At 32.1% G+C, this 14,577-nt stretch overlaps 1 protein-coding gene and 1 non-coding gene across 2 annotated transcripts in view; both read right to left on the bottom strand.

Annotated features, from left to right (window-relative positions):
* Positions 1–3,142: 3,142 nt before the first annotated feature.
* Positions 3,143–14,577, bottom strand: part of Mid1 — a 75,514-nt gene continuing 64,079 nt past the window's right edge. The window contains exons 2-4 of the mRNA XM_035079296.1: positions 8,689–8,908; positions 4,523–4,738; positions 3,143–4,423 (exon numbers count right to left, since the gene is read on the bottom strand). Coding sequence (XP_034935187.1) covers positions 3,789–4,423; positions 4,523–4,738; positions 8,689–8,908 — 1,071 coding nt within the window. The 3' untranslated portion in view covers positions 3,143–3,788. The remainder of the gene's footprint in view (positions 4,424–4,522; positions 4,739–8,688; positions 8,909–14,577) is intronic.
* Positions 10,976–11,046, bottom strand: TRNAG-GCC (transfer RNA glycine (anticodon GCC)). Its single transcript has one exon. It is a non-coding gene; the product is annotated as a tRNA-Gly (tRNA).

A 14,577-nucleotide genomic window follows, 5' to 3' on the forward strand; every position in this document is an offset into this window, starting at 1 on the left:
TGTACTTCTCGATAATTCACACGAAGCACCATCCACTTGTAAATTTTGATTACTTATGTATAAACTTTTTCACCTGTCCTTTAGAACCTTTACCATCGTCGATGCATTTACCCATTATAAGGATTGATCAGGTGTGAGTATCCATCTAAAAAACCCTCATCGTTTACTCCCTTCATTTTTTCATAAATTTAAATATAGTTATTTTAACAAAAATATACGTGTTAAAATTTCGTAAACAATTGAGAAATTTTTATTATTTTAAAAAATTTTAGCTATATATTTTTCGTCACATCTTCATATCAACTTAGAATTTACTCTCCGTTTAAAAAAGTTTCACTTTTCTCCCTTAATTGTATATTGTGAACCAAGGGAACAAAATAGGACATTTATACCCGGGCGTATTATTGCTGAGCATTCAAGTAAAGATGTACTATTCTGTTTACATTGGTAAACATAAAAATTTTAATCATATTGTTACCGAAATTACCACTTCGTAACAGTTTTGAGGTTAAAAAGGTGATTTTTGACATACCCCCACGTAAACTTCGATTTTACTCCCTGTTCAGAGGCAGTAAAGCAGTTTCTTCCTTGCATAAAATGACAAAATTTGTTTGTGCGCATGCCAACACGCATATTGTCCTTTTCTACAAGGCAGAACGTCTCGCTTTACTAACCTCTGAACTGAGAATAAAATCGAAATTTCCGTGACAATATGACAAAAAGATGTATTCACACAATAGGAATAAACATATAGTACTTCTATCCACGAGATTTCATCCCTCGCCTTCGGCTAGGGACAATTTTTCTCACGGAAGAAATACTATATTTTATTCTCTTGATACGAAATATACTATTTTTTTCAGAAAAAGAAATAAGTCTCTTTACTTATGAAGAAAAAAACTAATTACTTTTTTCCTTATAAAAAGGAAAGAAAGTGTTAACTTTCGACGGGAATATAAAAAAAAATTATTCATGCGCATGCTTTCATGTATTTTGTTTTTCTCTCCTCTAATTTAGCGATATACATGAAGTTCAAAAACAACACTTTGCTAAATGTGCGCAGAGCGCATGCGTCAGAAAATCACTTGTACTTATTTTTGGATGATTGAACATAACCTAGGGAAAAATTATCACTATTCTAACCTCTAAACTATTAAAAAATGGTAATTTTTGACAACAATATGATTGAAAATGTATTTCAACCGTAAGAATAAAAGTTAAACAATACTATTTATTAAAAGTACTCGTATTTAAAAGATATTAAATAAATTGATTAAACGTATGTATGTAAATTTTGTGAATAGTATTTTGATGGATAAATTTTTATCCAAATATTTTCAATTAAAATAATTACTATCCATAATTGTTCAAAGAAAACAACACAAATCTGTGATGATAAAATCCCCACAAGCCATTTCAATTATTGAAATTTCTAGTGAAAGAAAAAACAATCCACTTTATATTTTTTTTTCATCTACAAGACTCAACAAAAAAGTCAATTTCGAGCCAGAGATGAAGATGAGGACTTTTTTTTTTCAATGAACACTCACAGATTCCATAACAACAAAGAAATGAAAAGGGAAAAGCTTCGAGAAAAAGGGGAGGGAAAAATATTGATATATACATATTAAATTGGTATGATTTTTTCTCTATTCCATCGTATCACCTTTAACTAGAATAATTAAGGTTTGTTTTCTTGCTACAAAAATTTATTTATCGCAATTTTGAGTTCCCGTCATTTAATCAATATAGATATATATATTATCATTGCAATAACTTGCGTGACTTTTTGTTTTCTAACGCTTGAGTGTAAACAAGATCTCTTTAAAACGTTTTTTTTTTTCCATTTGTGTTAAAAGGAAAAATTCCATGCAATATAGGCTGATACTTGTATATATGCACTTGCATCATTTTACGTCTCATATATAATACAATTAGATCGTTCGAAAAGTAATGTTCATTTTTCCGGAATGATACGACCTAAGTGAAAAAGTATTAGATGTATCTTTTTAAGTTTACACCATTTGATAGTCGACATTCCAAATAATCTTTAATTATATTGTAGTAATTTTATTGATAATAATTAATAAAATCACTTTTAAATTGATGAAAAAAAACGACATAACTTATCGAACAATCCAATATTTGCTCAATGTGTATTACTTCCTTTAATTGTAATGTTTTACGCCTATTTGATGCAATGGCTATAATGTATTATAATGTCTAAACGAACACATATTATACCTCGATAACAATAACTGCTGTCTCGTTCATTTATTTCTCTCTATTTAATCCCATTTGCCAGCCCCTATGGGCTCAATCCCCACTTTAGTTTTTGCCTCACATAACCCACCTTTTGTACTCGCAGCAGTCACCCCCTACAGTTGTCTCCTCCCGCCACCCGCAGCTCGAAAAAAGCCTCATCTCATGTCTACCTATCCTCTAGTCGGTGTTTTTGGGTGTATTTGAGTGTATGTAACTGACTTTTTTTTATTTCTCTTCATCATCAATAAGTATTTATTCATCATTATAATAACTGTCTTATACTTGTATGTATACATATTTAAGTATATAATTATATTATTATATCGTTACCCTAGTAGAAATCAAATTAAGGCAGTGATAAGACTCCAGCCAGTTTTGACTCGTATTAATAATCACATTATAACGTAAAATATTTAAGACTAAGTATACAACATAATTTTACAGATAAAATATAAAATAATATTCGGATAGGACATTTGCTTTACTAGATATTATGTATGATATTTCAATGAAATTAATATCTAAATTATTAAGTTTTGTTTAATTAGTTTTAATTTACAAAGTTTATTACATACCTGACATGTTGTGATAGTTTTAATTATGATACATAGACAATAAAAGGCATTCAAACAGCTTAAAAGCTAGTACCTGATCAATGCCTCAATTTGTTTTGACCAAAATCTTGTTGTAATTTCTAGTCAGTACCTTAATTTATTCTGAAATACCTACTATTTCTACCAGGGTATATCAATATCTTTACATTTTCAAAATTTATTTAGTTCATTTCATCATCTCTTCACTAACATTATTGTATCTTTAATTATTATTGCTATTATTCATTTTATTAGCAATTTTCAAATCAGTTTCCTATCTCCTGTTATTATTATTACTGTCCTTTTTTTTCTATTATTCAAGCTGAATCATCAATGTTTCATTCGTCAACTCCCTTTTCGTTATATCTGTGACTTTTTTTTTTGTTTAACTTCTATTCAATGCAATTCTTTTTCTATACCTCTCAATCTCTCTCCTCTTTCATATTCGCTTCATTTTTAAATTTACTCCTTCGAGCTCTAGCTCTCAACAAATCCAGTCACCCATCGATTATTGTTCGATACTTCACGTATGAAATTCCACGGTTATGGTGGGTAGAGGACACTGAAGGGGTTTTTTTTAATCTCCTGATATGAGGGGCGAGTGACCCTCGCTATATATTTGGGGATTTCAAATGTGTGTATGTGCACATGGGTACAATTTGGTGGAGATGTGTGTAATAGTGTGTAAGAGAGAGTGGTTTGTTGGCCGACGTTCATCGTCGTCGACGTGATAATAACGTGACTTTGGCCTGACCCTGTCATCGGTATTCGAAGCTAAAGGGATACACTATAGATACCCTGCTTCACACTATTTATTTATGTTTTTTTTTATTAATTTTTAAGTATCCATATTTAATTATTTAATTATAGATCATTTAATAATGAATTATTTTCCAGTAGTAGTTAGCGGAATGATCCGCATGAAAAGCATTAAGAAGGTCCCTTCCATTTCCAGGGACTGAACCAAAATCGCCTGCGTCTTCGTCGCGATTTCATTCCTCTTCTTTTTCGTACGTTTTTTCTCGAACGACAGTTGCGCAGCCTGGCCCGCGGGAAACAGCGCTTATCGCTCGTGTCACGTATTGTACTTTGTTTTGTCCTTGTTTTTAAACGATACCACTTTAATAAACGACCAATTCGCGAGATAAACCACGCAAGCCAACACCAATGATACCAACTGTAATTTAACAAGAGAAAGAAAAGCCACCGTAACACATGTGTTGCCCTCTGTTTAAATAATACCGGAAATGATGATGATAATTGCAACGTCAGTACTCTCGTTTGAGGTTTCCTGATTATTTTTGATATCTTCTGTTCAAGTGCGAGGTTCATTTGCACTGATGGACTCCAGGGAAAAATAGTCTGGCCAGTGCTGAGTGAAATGAGGGCGACCCACATCGAGAGAAGACAAAGCAATGACATAAGAGCCGATGCAGTGGATGTTTTGCTTGACGACGAGGACATGGAGCCGACCCCGCCGCTTCCACAAAATGAGGAGGCACTCGTGGTCGACGGTGGCGCCGGCGAAGACATTTCCGCGCTACCATCTTGGGCGTTTTCTTGACCTAAACCCAACAATCAAACGAAATCATTTATTTTTACATCTTACCTATTATCTTTCACCACTTCCGATCTTATTTCCGTTTATACTCTAGCCAAAATACCTGTAGAACCAGATTGAATCGGGGCCGTGATCTCACAGTGCGGTGCAGTTGGAAGATCTCCACCGAATCGACGCCCGCGAGGCTCTCGATCTGTACAATTGGCGCAGACACCCAATCCTGGCTCATCTTCGGAACAAACGCGGAAGCAGCATTCTTCTTCTTCGTTTCCGTGCAAAGCTCTCATCGCCTGCTCACCCGTTTCCGGTATGTTCGGGTCTGTAATTTGGAAATATTCTTTCAAAATCGAATTGTTTAAAAAGGTACATGGACGAAACTTATCGTTGAATTTTCATCAGAGAAACTGATGTGTCTGAAACAATATGACTTGTATTTAAAATTGGGAAACTACTCATTCTTATCAAAAACTGATCGCAAATAATTTATGACTTCATAATAAGTAAAATCCATTTGACTAAACCTGAACAGAACCTGCTTCAATTCTATCAAGGTTTGAGTCAGGTTAAACATTTACCAATAACCCGTAAATACCAATAGGTCAAGCTTGAAATGATATCCTGAGGCCCAGCTTAGTTAATTAGTTTACGGTATCGGAAGCATGTCAGTTAGAACAAGGAAAAGATTAAATTTATTTTTTGCCATACCTTTACTCAGAGTTACAATCGTATCGAGAAAAAAATATATACATATAATTTTAAACTCCATTTAAGTATGCTGTACAGTCCCTGAAAACTATCTACTGTATTGCTACCTACTGTACACTACCTACCTCTTGTTTAGCATCCTCCACAACTATGACACAATAGTCATACAACTTTCGACTTGTTTTTAGGTCACAAAGCGACGTGTTCTATCTCGTATAAAAAGATACAAAATCGTCTGTGTGCATGCTCAGCTGAGTGCTATTTTTGCGAGGGAAAAAAGTGACTATTTTAACATTAAAATAGAGAACAAACTTTCATTTTAGATTACTAGCATCTTGGTTGCGTGCACTTCGCACGCGCGTTGCTATTACTTATGTGAACATTTTAAAATTATATTTCAAACAATTATCTACTCTTCCATTTACCATAAAATATTATTATAGCATACCATAGTACATACATCATCATAATATTGTTCTGTTTAAGGATCACCCCAGGCCACCCCAACCGTGTTAAACTCCTACCTGGCTCCATAACAACCCATACTAAATTTTTGGAACACATCGGCTCATTTGAAATAAACTTCTATTTATATCTCTCTTCTCTGACGATGACATGACAAAAAAATGAACAAAGTGAAACATTCACCTGGATGTTTGCTACCCTCATCTGAACAATGTAGGATAAATATGCACTATAAAAGTATAGAATGGATTAAATTTATTTTAAGTTACTTTCAAATACAAGGTCATACTCCAACCTATCTGGGCCTATGGAATCCAACTTTGGGGCTCTTGTGTTAAAAGCACCATTGACATCATACCGAGGTTCCAATCTAAGACTTTAAGAATCTTAGCCTATGCACCTTGGTATATCTCGAATAGCACGCTCCATAATGACCTGAACATCAAAACAATAGTAAAAATCATCCAAGTTCATAGTAGTAGATATATTACCCGTCTACATAACTACCAAAACCAACTGGCACTCAATACACTGGACCGCACCCAGGAAGTTAGACGACTAAAAAAGAAGACTAACCCTCTGGATCTTCCAAAAGGATTCACCTAAACCACGAAGTGACGATCTTTGAAAAATCCTTCGAACAAGTCAAACTCACCATTATCACAATTATTCATTGTCGTTTCATGACAGATTGGAGTTTATAAATAAATAAAAAAAAAAGTTACTTTCAAGGCTAAAATATCCACCCTCGATGTAATGAAAATTGGAAAACTCCTAAGGTTAAAAAATCCTAAGACCCAATAGTCTCTGAATCTCAGAATTGGAGTAAGTTCCAGTGGTAAGAACTCAAAGCAGAGTTAACTGACTAAGGCTTAATTTTTGGCGGCAGGTTGTAGTTTAGTTCATTGCTTAACGTTGGCGTCACTAACTTGGGTTACAGAAGAATGAGTACTACCTCCAATTTATTCATATTTGTTTCAACAGACAAGCTGTCTTAAGTAGAGAAAATTATCAGTTATCAAATTGATCAAAGAAAGAAAATATCGGTTAAAAGACTTCAAAGTTATTACTTAATCATTCTATCGATTGGAAGGGAAAGCAGAAGCACTCAAAAACGTCTATGCACAGGTAATCCCTTATTAGCTGATTATGAAAACGTTGCTGAATATGAAATAGCAGTCATGTAACGATATCCCAACCTAGCCTATACTTATAAAAATGTTTACTCATTCTTCTAATAATTTCGATTTCTCCCCATCCTATCCTCAGACATCCTTAAATAGCTTGATTAAATAAACGAGTTTGGATTTCTAGACCTTCACATTTTATTCCTATTATAAGGTGAAAAATAATTTTGTGATCACAGAAAAATTTTATAAGAATTTTTACTAGTCAATTTAGAGTAAAATTTACTAGCCAAAAATATTAAAAAATAACTAGATTTTTTTAGTAAAATATATCCAGTGAAAATACTTATATCCTTATAGTGACATTAAATGTTAAATGGAAAATAAATTACTGAATTTATAAATCGATGTCAGACTAAACTTAAACTATTCTACTGCAAAAAATTCTCTTATTCGAAGTACATTAAGTACTAAAAATGCCTGTTATGTAGCAATAAAATATTTTAATTTTCTTCCTAATAATTTGAAGCTGATCAATTGCTCAAAAAAATTACTTCGTAAAAAGATAGGTTTATGGATAAAATCCACACCAACTCTAGTTATCTAGATATTTAAGTCAATCTAATTTTTTGTAAGCACAAATTTTATAGCGCTTGATACTTTGTACACCTAATCCTATTTTTTATTTTCTTTTGTAATAATTTTGTGTAACTTTCTGTATTCCTTCTGGTTTTTAGGCACAGGTGTAACCCACCTCTATAGAATAGAAGTATCAGTGATGACTTTTTTTAAATTTATTCTGAATTCATTTAAATAATAATCATCCTTGTATTATAAATAAACTTGAAAAATATTCGAAATGGATAAAAAATGACGCATCTTGGAATTAGAAATGCTTTCAAAAATTTAGTTATATAATTTATACATAAATTTTGCATTCTATCATAATCGTGGTTTGTTTGCAGAATAAAGCTCATTGTATATTGAATAAAAAAGGAACTACGTTTATTATTTTGTTAAAAGTTACATAGCATACCTTATGCATGGAAAACAAAATGCTTTTAAATGACAGTGCTATTGATTACAATTTAATTTGTAGTTTTCATCTCCTAGTTGCCTTTCATTTTTACCCAATTAATCTGTTTTCGGAACAAAAACTTTAAAAATAGATAAAAAAAATATTCGGCAATCTAAAAGGGTAATACAAATCAAGTAATTATCTGAAATAATTCATTATCCATTACATTTAAATGTAACATTATGGGTAGAGATATACGTTTAGAGATATTTTTTACTTGAAATAAATTCATCTTTTAATTTAGTTTATTTTTTTAACAGAGAAAAATACAGGACAATTAAATTCGTAGACCAACTGATAATAAATTTTAAATTCATTCGCAACAAGAGATATTCATGCTTTCACGTCTAAAAATTACAGTTGTCACATTGCCTACATGGTCACAGTAAAAAATTTCTCTCAGAATTTTTTAAAAAATAGACAAAAAAATTTCAAAAACAAAAATATCTGTATTTTAGAGGTAATAATAATGAAAATCGTTTTCTACTTCGAGCTTTTTAATATATATATTTTACAAACTGTAGACAAGCAATGGTAATTAAAGTACTCAAGTCAAAAAACTGACAAAAAAATTATCACAGAGATGAAAGAAAAGTAGGCCATTTAAAACAAAACAGTATTTTCATATAACAAAGTTTATAACTAACAATAAGATAATTAAAACAACACACTCGGTATTGCACTAGTCTCCTTGTTTGTAAATTTAATGTGCAATTTTACTAATTAACTATTTTCCAAAATATATTCAAAAATTATCATACTAAAAATTTCAGTAGTACAGCAGAAAAAATTTTGAAAATATGCCAAACAAAAAAAGGGTGCCAAAGGAAAATTTACCCTTCTTATTATAACAACATGCACAAAACAAATATCAATAAATAAGTCAATAATTACCTCTGCAAAGAAAAGTGGGCTCGCCCGCGTACTGCGTAGGATAAGCAGGTGCACGGTCACCCGGAAGTAGATAAGGGCAACGTTGTTCCACGGATTGACAAAAGGACCGGCATGGCCGTAACCTCGTATCCACCCAACCGTCCGAGGTTTTGGAGTCTGACGGTCCTTCATGAGCAAAGTAAGGCACCAGGGAGCTGCACACCCATTTTCTATACGCCTCCTGTAATCAAATCAAAAATACCTATTTATTATCAATTGCAAAAATGATCTTTAACTTAATTGTCTTTTATTTATGTATATTTTTTCGGATCTACATTGTAAATTCAAGGTGTGTTACAGTAAACTTATCTACACATGTTCAATGTTAACAAACTATAGATTTTAACACGCCTTGAAGTGTGTTAGAAATGACTACACAGTTCTATATTTTGTGTATAGCAATTAAACATTGAACACGCCCAAAATGTGTCAAAATAGCACACTTTTAATTTACAGTGTAATTACGTTTCTCCAGTCATAAAAATAAATACTATCTATATAAATAAAATTAGAGTGTCTGTGATATCGAGACACATTCAACTAAGCTTATAAGTCTATAGAGAATTATTCGCACGCTAGGGAAACATAAAGAACCATTTTTAGAATTTTCGTCTCCCCGCCTGTGTATCCGGGGTAATCTTTGAAAAGGCTGACCGATTTCGATAAAACTTTACATGCATAAAAAGAAAGCTATTAGAAATGGCATAGAGTACTTTTTAACTAATTGTTGTTTGTAACAGTTAAATTGCTTTTACAAACTCGAAAAGGGAAATAGATCCGAAATCAGATCAATATTTCCAGAAATAAATAATAAATGATCATAGATCAGTTTTTGTAATTAAATCGTTAAAAAAACAATAAAAAAATAAATTGTCACCGAGAAGATAAAAGGGAGTATTTATGTATATAAAGTCTAAGTGTTTGTCTGAGTTTTCATGGTTATTGTCTTCTGTTGAGCTTCAAGTGTATTGAGTGGGTAGAGAAATCGAGTTCTCGATATGTACCTTTGCAACGTGATTTTTTAGGACAAAAAAATGTAATTAAAGTTGTACGATGACTACACTGCAAATCCAAGTGCATTCTTGTTACACATCTAAACATGTTTAATATGATGTCACCCATTTGATTAACATTGAAGTCCCTTTTTACACACTTAGAAACGCATTAAAACCCATTTGATAATCTTGTAGTCACTTTTAAGTAAAAACACGACAAAATACATTTTTGAAATGCCTGAATTGTTGTTAAAAAATCTGATTTTTGATCAACATTTACATTACGATATAAAATGATGAATCGTAAAATAATGTCATAAGAAACATTAGACATCATCTACATTAGATATGTATTATTTTTAGAAAATCACAAGTGAAATGTTACGTCAACATTCTTCGTGAATAAAGCACTACTTGTAATTGTTGTAATTAGGTTTCATAATTAGTCATGCCAAAAATTTTTAAAAAACTATCACGAAATGGATATAACATGTTAACCATTAGCGCAGCACTATAAAAACATAACAAAATATCAACATCCTTATGATTAGCTTATCGTACCGGTGAGTACAGTTCAACCGAATGGGTATTAGCCGAACAATTATGTTGTAAAAATTATTTTATCGAAACATTTAATTCATCGGAAATACCTAATAGTGGAAGTACAAATATAAGAGAATATTTTACTTCGATAGAACATTATATTAAAGTTTCTGAAAACAATGTACGTTTGACTCTAAGTAAAGAATTAAAAATAGGGGTAAGCACGGACGTTGGGTAATCGCAGAACTCATGTTTGGCTATGTTAGAAGGGTTGGAAACATATTCTCAGTGATGCTGACAAACAGTAGTAAAGTGACCACGCGCTCGATGTACAAAATATATAAACTTTAAATAATAAACAATATTCATAACTTTAACTACTTTTGTTTTATTTCAGTTCTTCATTAGGGGTTCGCAATTACCCCACTCTCCTCTACACGTTTCATAGAAAATCATTTATAGTTTTATAAAATTTTAACAGAATATTTATAATTATAATTATCGATATAATTGGTTTTCAAAAAAGAATACTCGGATTTTAATCATTTCAGGATTTCCTGTAATTTCCTAAATGATGCCGTGTCTTAAAAATAGTATTTTAAGAACAGATAATCGGATTCTCGGATTGTGTTTTATAGAGAATATTCCAAATCATATTCCACAATTAAAAAAAAAAAACAAGAAAATAAGGAAAAAGAAAAAATAAACATTGCATCGGCCGGGAATCGAACCCGGGCCGCCCGCGTGGCAGGCGAGCATTCTACCACTGAACCACCGATGCTCGCAGAAGGAATTGAAAAGATGTAAGATATAAAACGCAAATCAATAATGCGAATATCCCAGATGAATTGTATTTTAGGTTTACGATTTAATTTCTTGAATACGCCAAAAAACATGGATAAGTTTTTCACATATGCTGCACCTAATAACAAACTATCAATCCAAATTTTTCGTTCAACTCTTCAGTATTGTTATACACATAAGACTACATGTAATTGCCTGTTGGAATCCTGTTTACCACTTTCTCGCCTTTCAGCGCGTACACCGGCTGATTGCTTAACGCGCATGTGCTAATCACTAGCTTAAGTACACTGCATAAGACCTTCTATTTCTGATGGAATCACTCAGTCATAAACTGCAATAAAATAATTTGTGCAATCCAAAACTCATCACCATCCCTAAATGCGAACGTTTGTTACCGGGTTTTGAATATATTTTTTTTACTTTTTAGCCTTAGACACCGGCGTAAAAAGCTAATGTACCTGTAGTATAAGCTTATATAAGTACTAGCTTATTCCCATGACTTCCTTCCGCGTAGATGCTAATTGACTGATATTTAGCTATAAACTAGAAGAATTAATGCACGAAAATCTGAAACCTTGTTACTTTTTCAACTAATCAAAAGAATCTCTTATTTATTGTAAATGATCAATGTGACATAATGTCGTTACATAATAATATATTAATTGAGTGAAGTTTCGAATAATCATTTCGTAGTTTGAATGGTTCAATTCCAGATACGTATTGTTTTGTGATAGAATTAAAAGAAAAATGATAAATTCATATGTATTAATAATAGAGAAAAAAAATTCGAAGTTAATTGTGAGATTTAATTTTTGTTTACTTACAATAAGTAGACCGAGAAAATTCATTGGCATTCATGCTATACGGTAAGTAACTTTTTTTCAGTTGAAGAACAAATATCCTGTTGAAAGAGCTCGAATATATTGCATAAATCCCGTTTTCAATTGTTTACAGCAAATTCAATCGTTACAAGCAATTTACATAAACAAAAAGTTGCCTATAATCTTCCCGACAACCCCCTCTAAATGTCTGCAAAGTTTCATCGAAATCGGTTCTGCCATTTCCGAGATCACTCCGGACGGACAGACAGCCAAAAATTCTAAACAATGTCATTTACGTTTTAATAACGTGCGAATCACTCTTGGAGCTTAGTTTGACGCAGTTTTCTCAAAATCACAGACAGACACTCTAATTTTATTTATATAGATAAGTCACATGTTGGTCAACACTCTATCTCTTTAAAGTGTGAGAGCGAGTTGTTCTCGATTATCGTGCACCTTGAAGGTAAAGGGCAAGCCCTCCGTACATATTCCATGTCTAGGTGAACACCTCATTAACTAATGCGACGCTCGGCTTGCTAATTAATCGAATTGATATATACCTAAGATGAGAATTGAATGAAAATTTACGTACTATGTGATTTTTAGTCTCCTTCTGTCTGTAAAAAACAGAAGACATTGACAAATATGTCTCTTTAAAGGTTATCACAATACACACCAAGCGTAGATGTAAAAATAACCCGAATAAAAATGATCAGTTTTTGGGCGCTCCTAAAGAAGACCCAATTCGAGCCCAAAAATATTTTGCAGGCCTAAAACGCGCCCAAATCAGGCCTAAAAATATTTTAAAAATCTAGAAAAGAAAAAAAAATTCTCATAAAAACCTATCTTTTAGAACCGAAAGAAAAAAACTTTCGGTGCTACAAATTTATATTTGTAATAAGTTATTGTCGAATATAATCTTAGAAAATGGGCTTGAATTGGGCGCGTTTTAGGCCTGCAAAATATTTTTGGGCTTCAATTGGGCTCCTTCAAAATTTAGGCCTGTAATGGGCTTGTTTTGGGCACTAAAAATTTCTCTAAGTCAAGATTGGGCTTCAATCGGGCCTTTATTGAGCTTATTTTTCATTTTCGGCGTGTTTTGGGCTTTTTTGTGGGTCTATTTATTTTTACTCGGGAAACTTTCTCTACGACCATTATAAAATAGTACATTTTACTTACGGGTAAGATTGTCAAGTTGGTAAACATGTAATTACTGCACGGATTTGTGTTTAGTAAGTGAGCGAGTTTGGTGATCACATAAAACACTTACCAACCTTGAACCCTTGCAAAAAGCAATATTTATAATACAGGCACGATACATTATATTGTGTAAAACTAAGGCCGTGAGCACTCGGCTGTTTACGAAGACGGCCAAACACTCTTCGATAATTAAGAATCACAGCTCTTTCACCTCCTCTTATCTTATTTTCAGTCTTCCACCACTTGTACAGGCCTACTTTTTTTGGAAATAAGCAACCTGGTGAGATCGAGAGTTAAATCCTCCTCGTTACTCCTCTAAATTAAGCTATTCCACACTTGTGTCTAATTTCTTACTTTTCATACCTGCACTCATCGTGGCTTTTCGCGATCTGCCGTTCCTCTTACCTCCTAAATTTAAGTAACATTGACAATTTAAGTTGTTTCCATTAAATTTAAGGATGACAAAGTTGAACTATCCAATAACCATGGACTTCTGTATACTTATGGTCATCTCTAAATATTTATTATAGTTTTATTAATACTTATATGAATAAATTAATGTTTGAGAAAATAGTTATAAGCTACGAAGAAATACAACGAATAACGATAAAATTCTTCACTGCTTTAAAGCTTGAAGAAAAGTCACTCGTGAGTCAATTTATTCGAGCTGAGGAGCAAAACCAGCCCCAGGCTACGTAGCTTTGCCCAGCTTGATCTGCTTCGAGGTCGGGCATGCTCGGGTCACCAATGAGATGGGTCAATGCCTGACCTACATACTTAAAAATGCACTTTTTAAAGCCAACTAGCCAAGTAATGATTATCATTTTATAGTAGAACTAATATAAAGATAACGAGAGCTTCAGGATTTAACAGAATTTCTTTCTAAAGACCTTGATAGCTTTTATGTTTTTTTCACTTGCATTGACACACAGAAAGAAAATTCTTTTTTATAATTTAGATAACGTTCCAATTCATTTATTGTTCAATAGGATTAAATTACTTAATGGTAATCCTTTCTCATACATTATTTATGAATTTTTTTCAACTTTTTTTATTATTTTTTACATAATTGTTATTAGTGGTGAAGGAGATATAATTTAATTTATTCTTAAAAAGTCTAAAGCTCCAGCTTTAAATTGCTTTTTTCTTCATTAACAACTGACTTTTTCTTCGAGATTATTCCTTTAATTCTTATTAATAAATAAATTTCAATGCTGATGAAAAATAAATATTATAAACATAATCGAAAATTCATCAAGTTAATTATCAACTACACAGTTCAGTATTTTATGATAATTTATTTACATAAATAATTTATTATTTTAAATCAGATTACCAGTTAATTCTCCAACACTAGGATCAAATTCATTGACCATATTACATCTCCCTTATCCTTCTTCCAACAACTTTTTTTGTAAAAAATAATTCGAATTAAAACCAACATGCATCAAATGATAGCATTCAAATTTTTCATCTCATTAATTAAA

This window comes from Chelonus insularis, unplaced genomic scaffold, assembly GCF_013357705.1.
Source record: "Chelonus insularis isolate UGA/USDA-ARS -01 unplaced genomic scaffold, ASM1335770v1 contig_23_pilon, whole genome shotgun sequence".
NCBI lineage: Eukaryota > Metazoa > Arthropoda > Insecta > Hymenoptera > Braconidae > Chelonus > Chelonus insularis.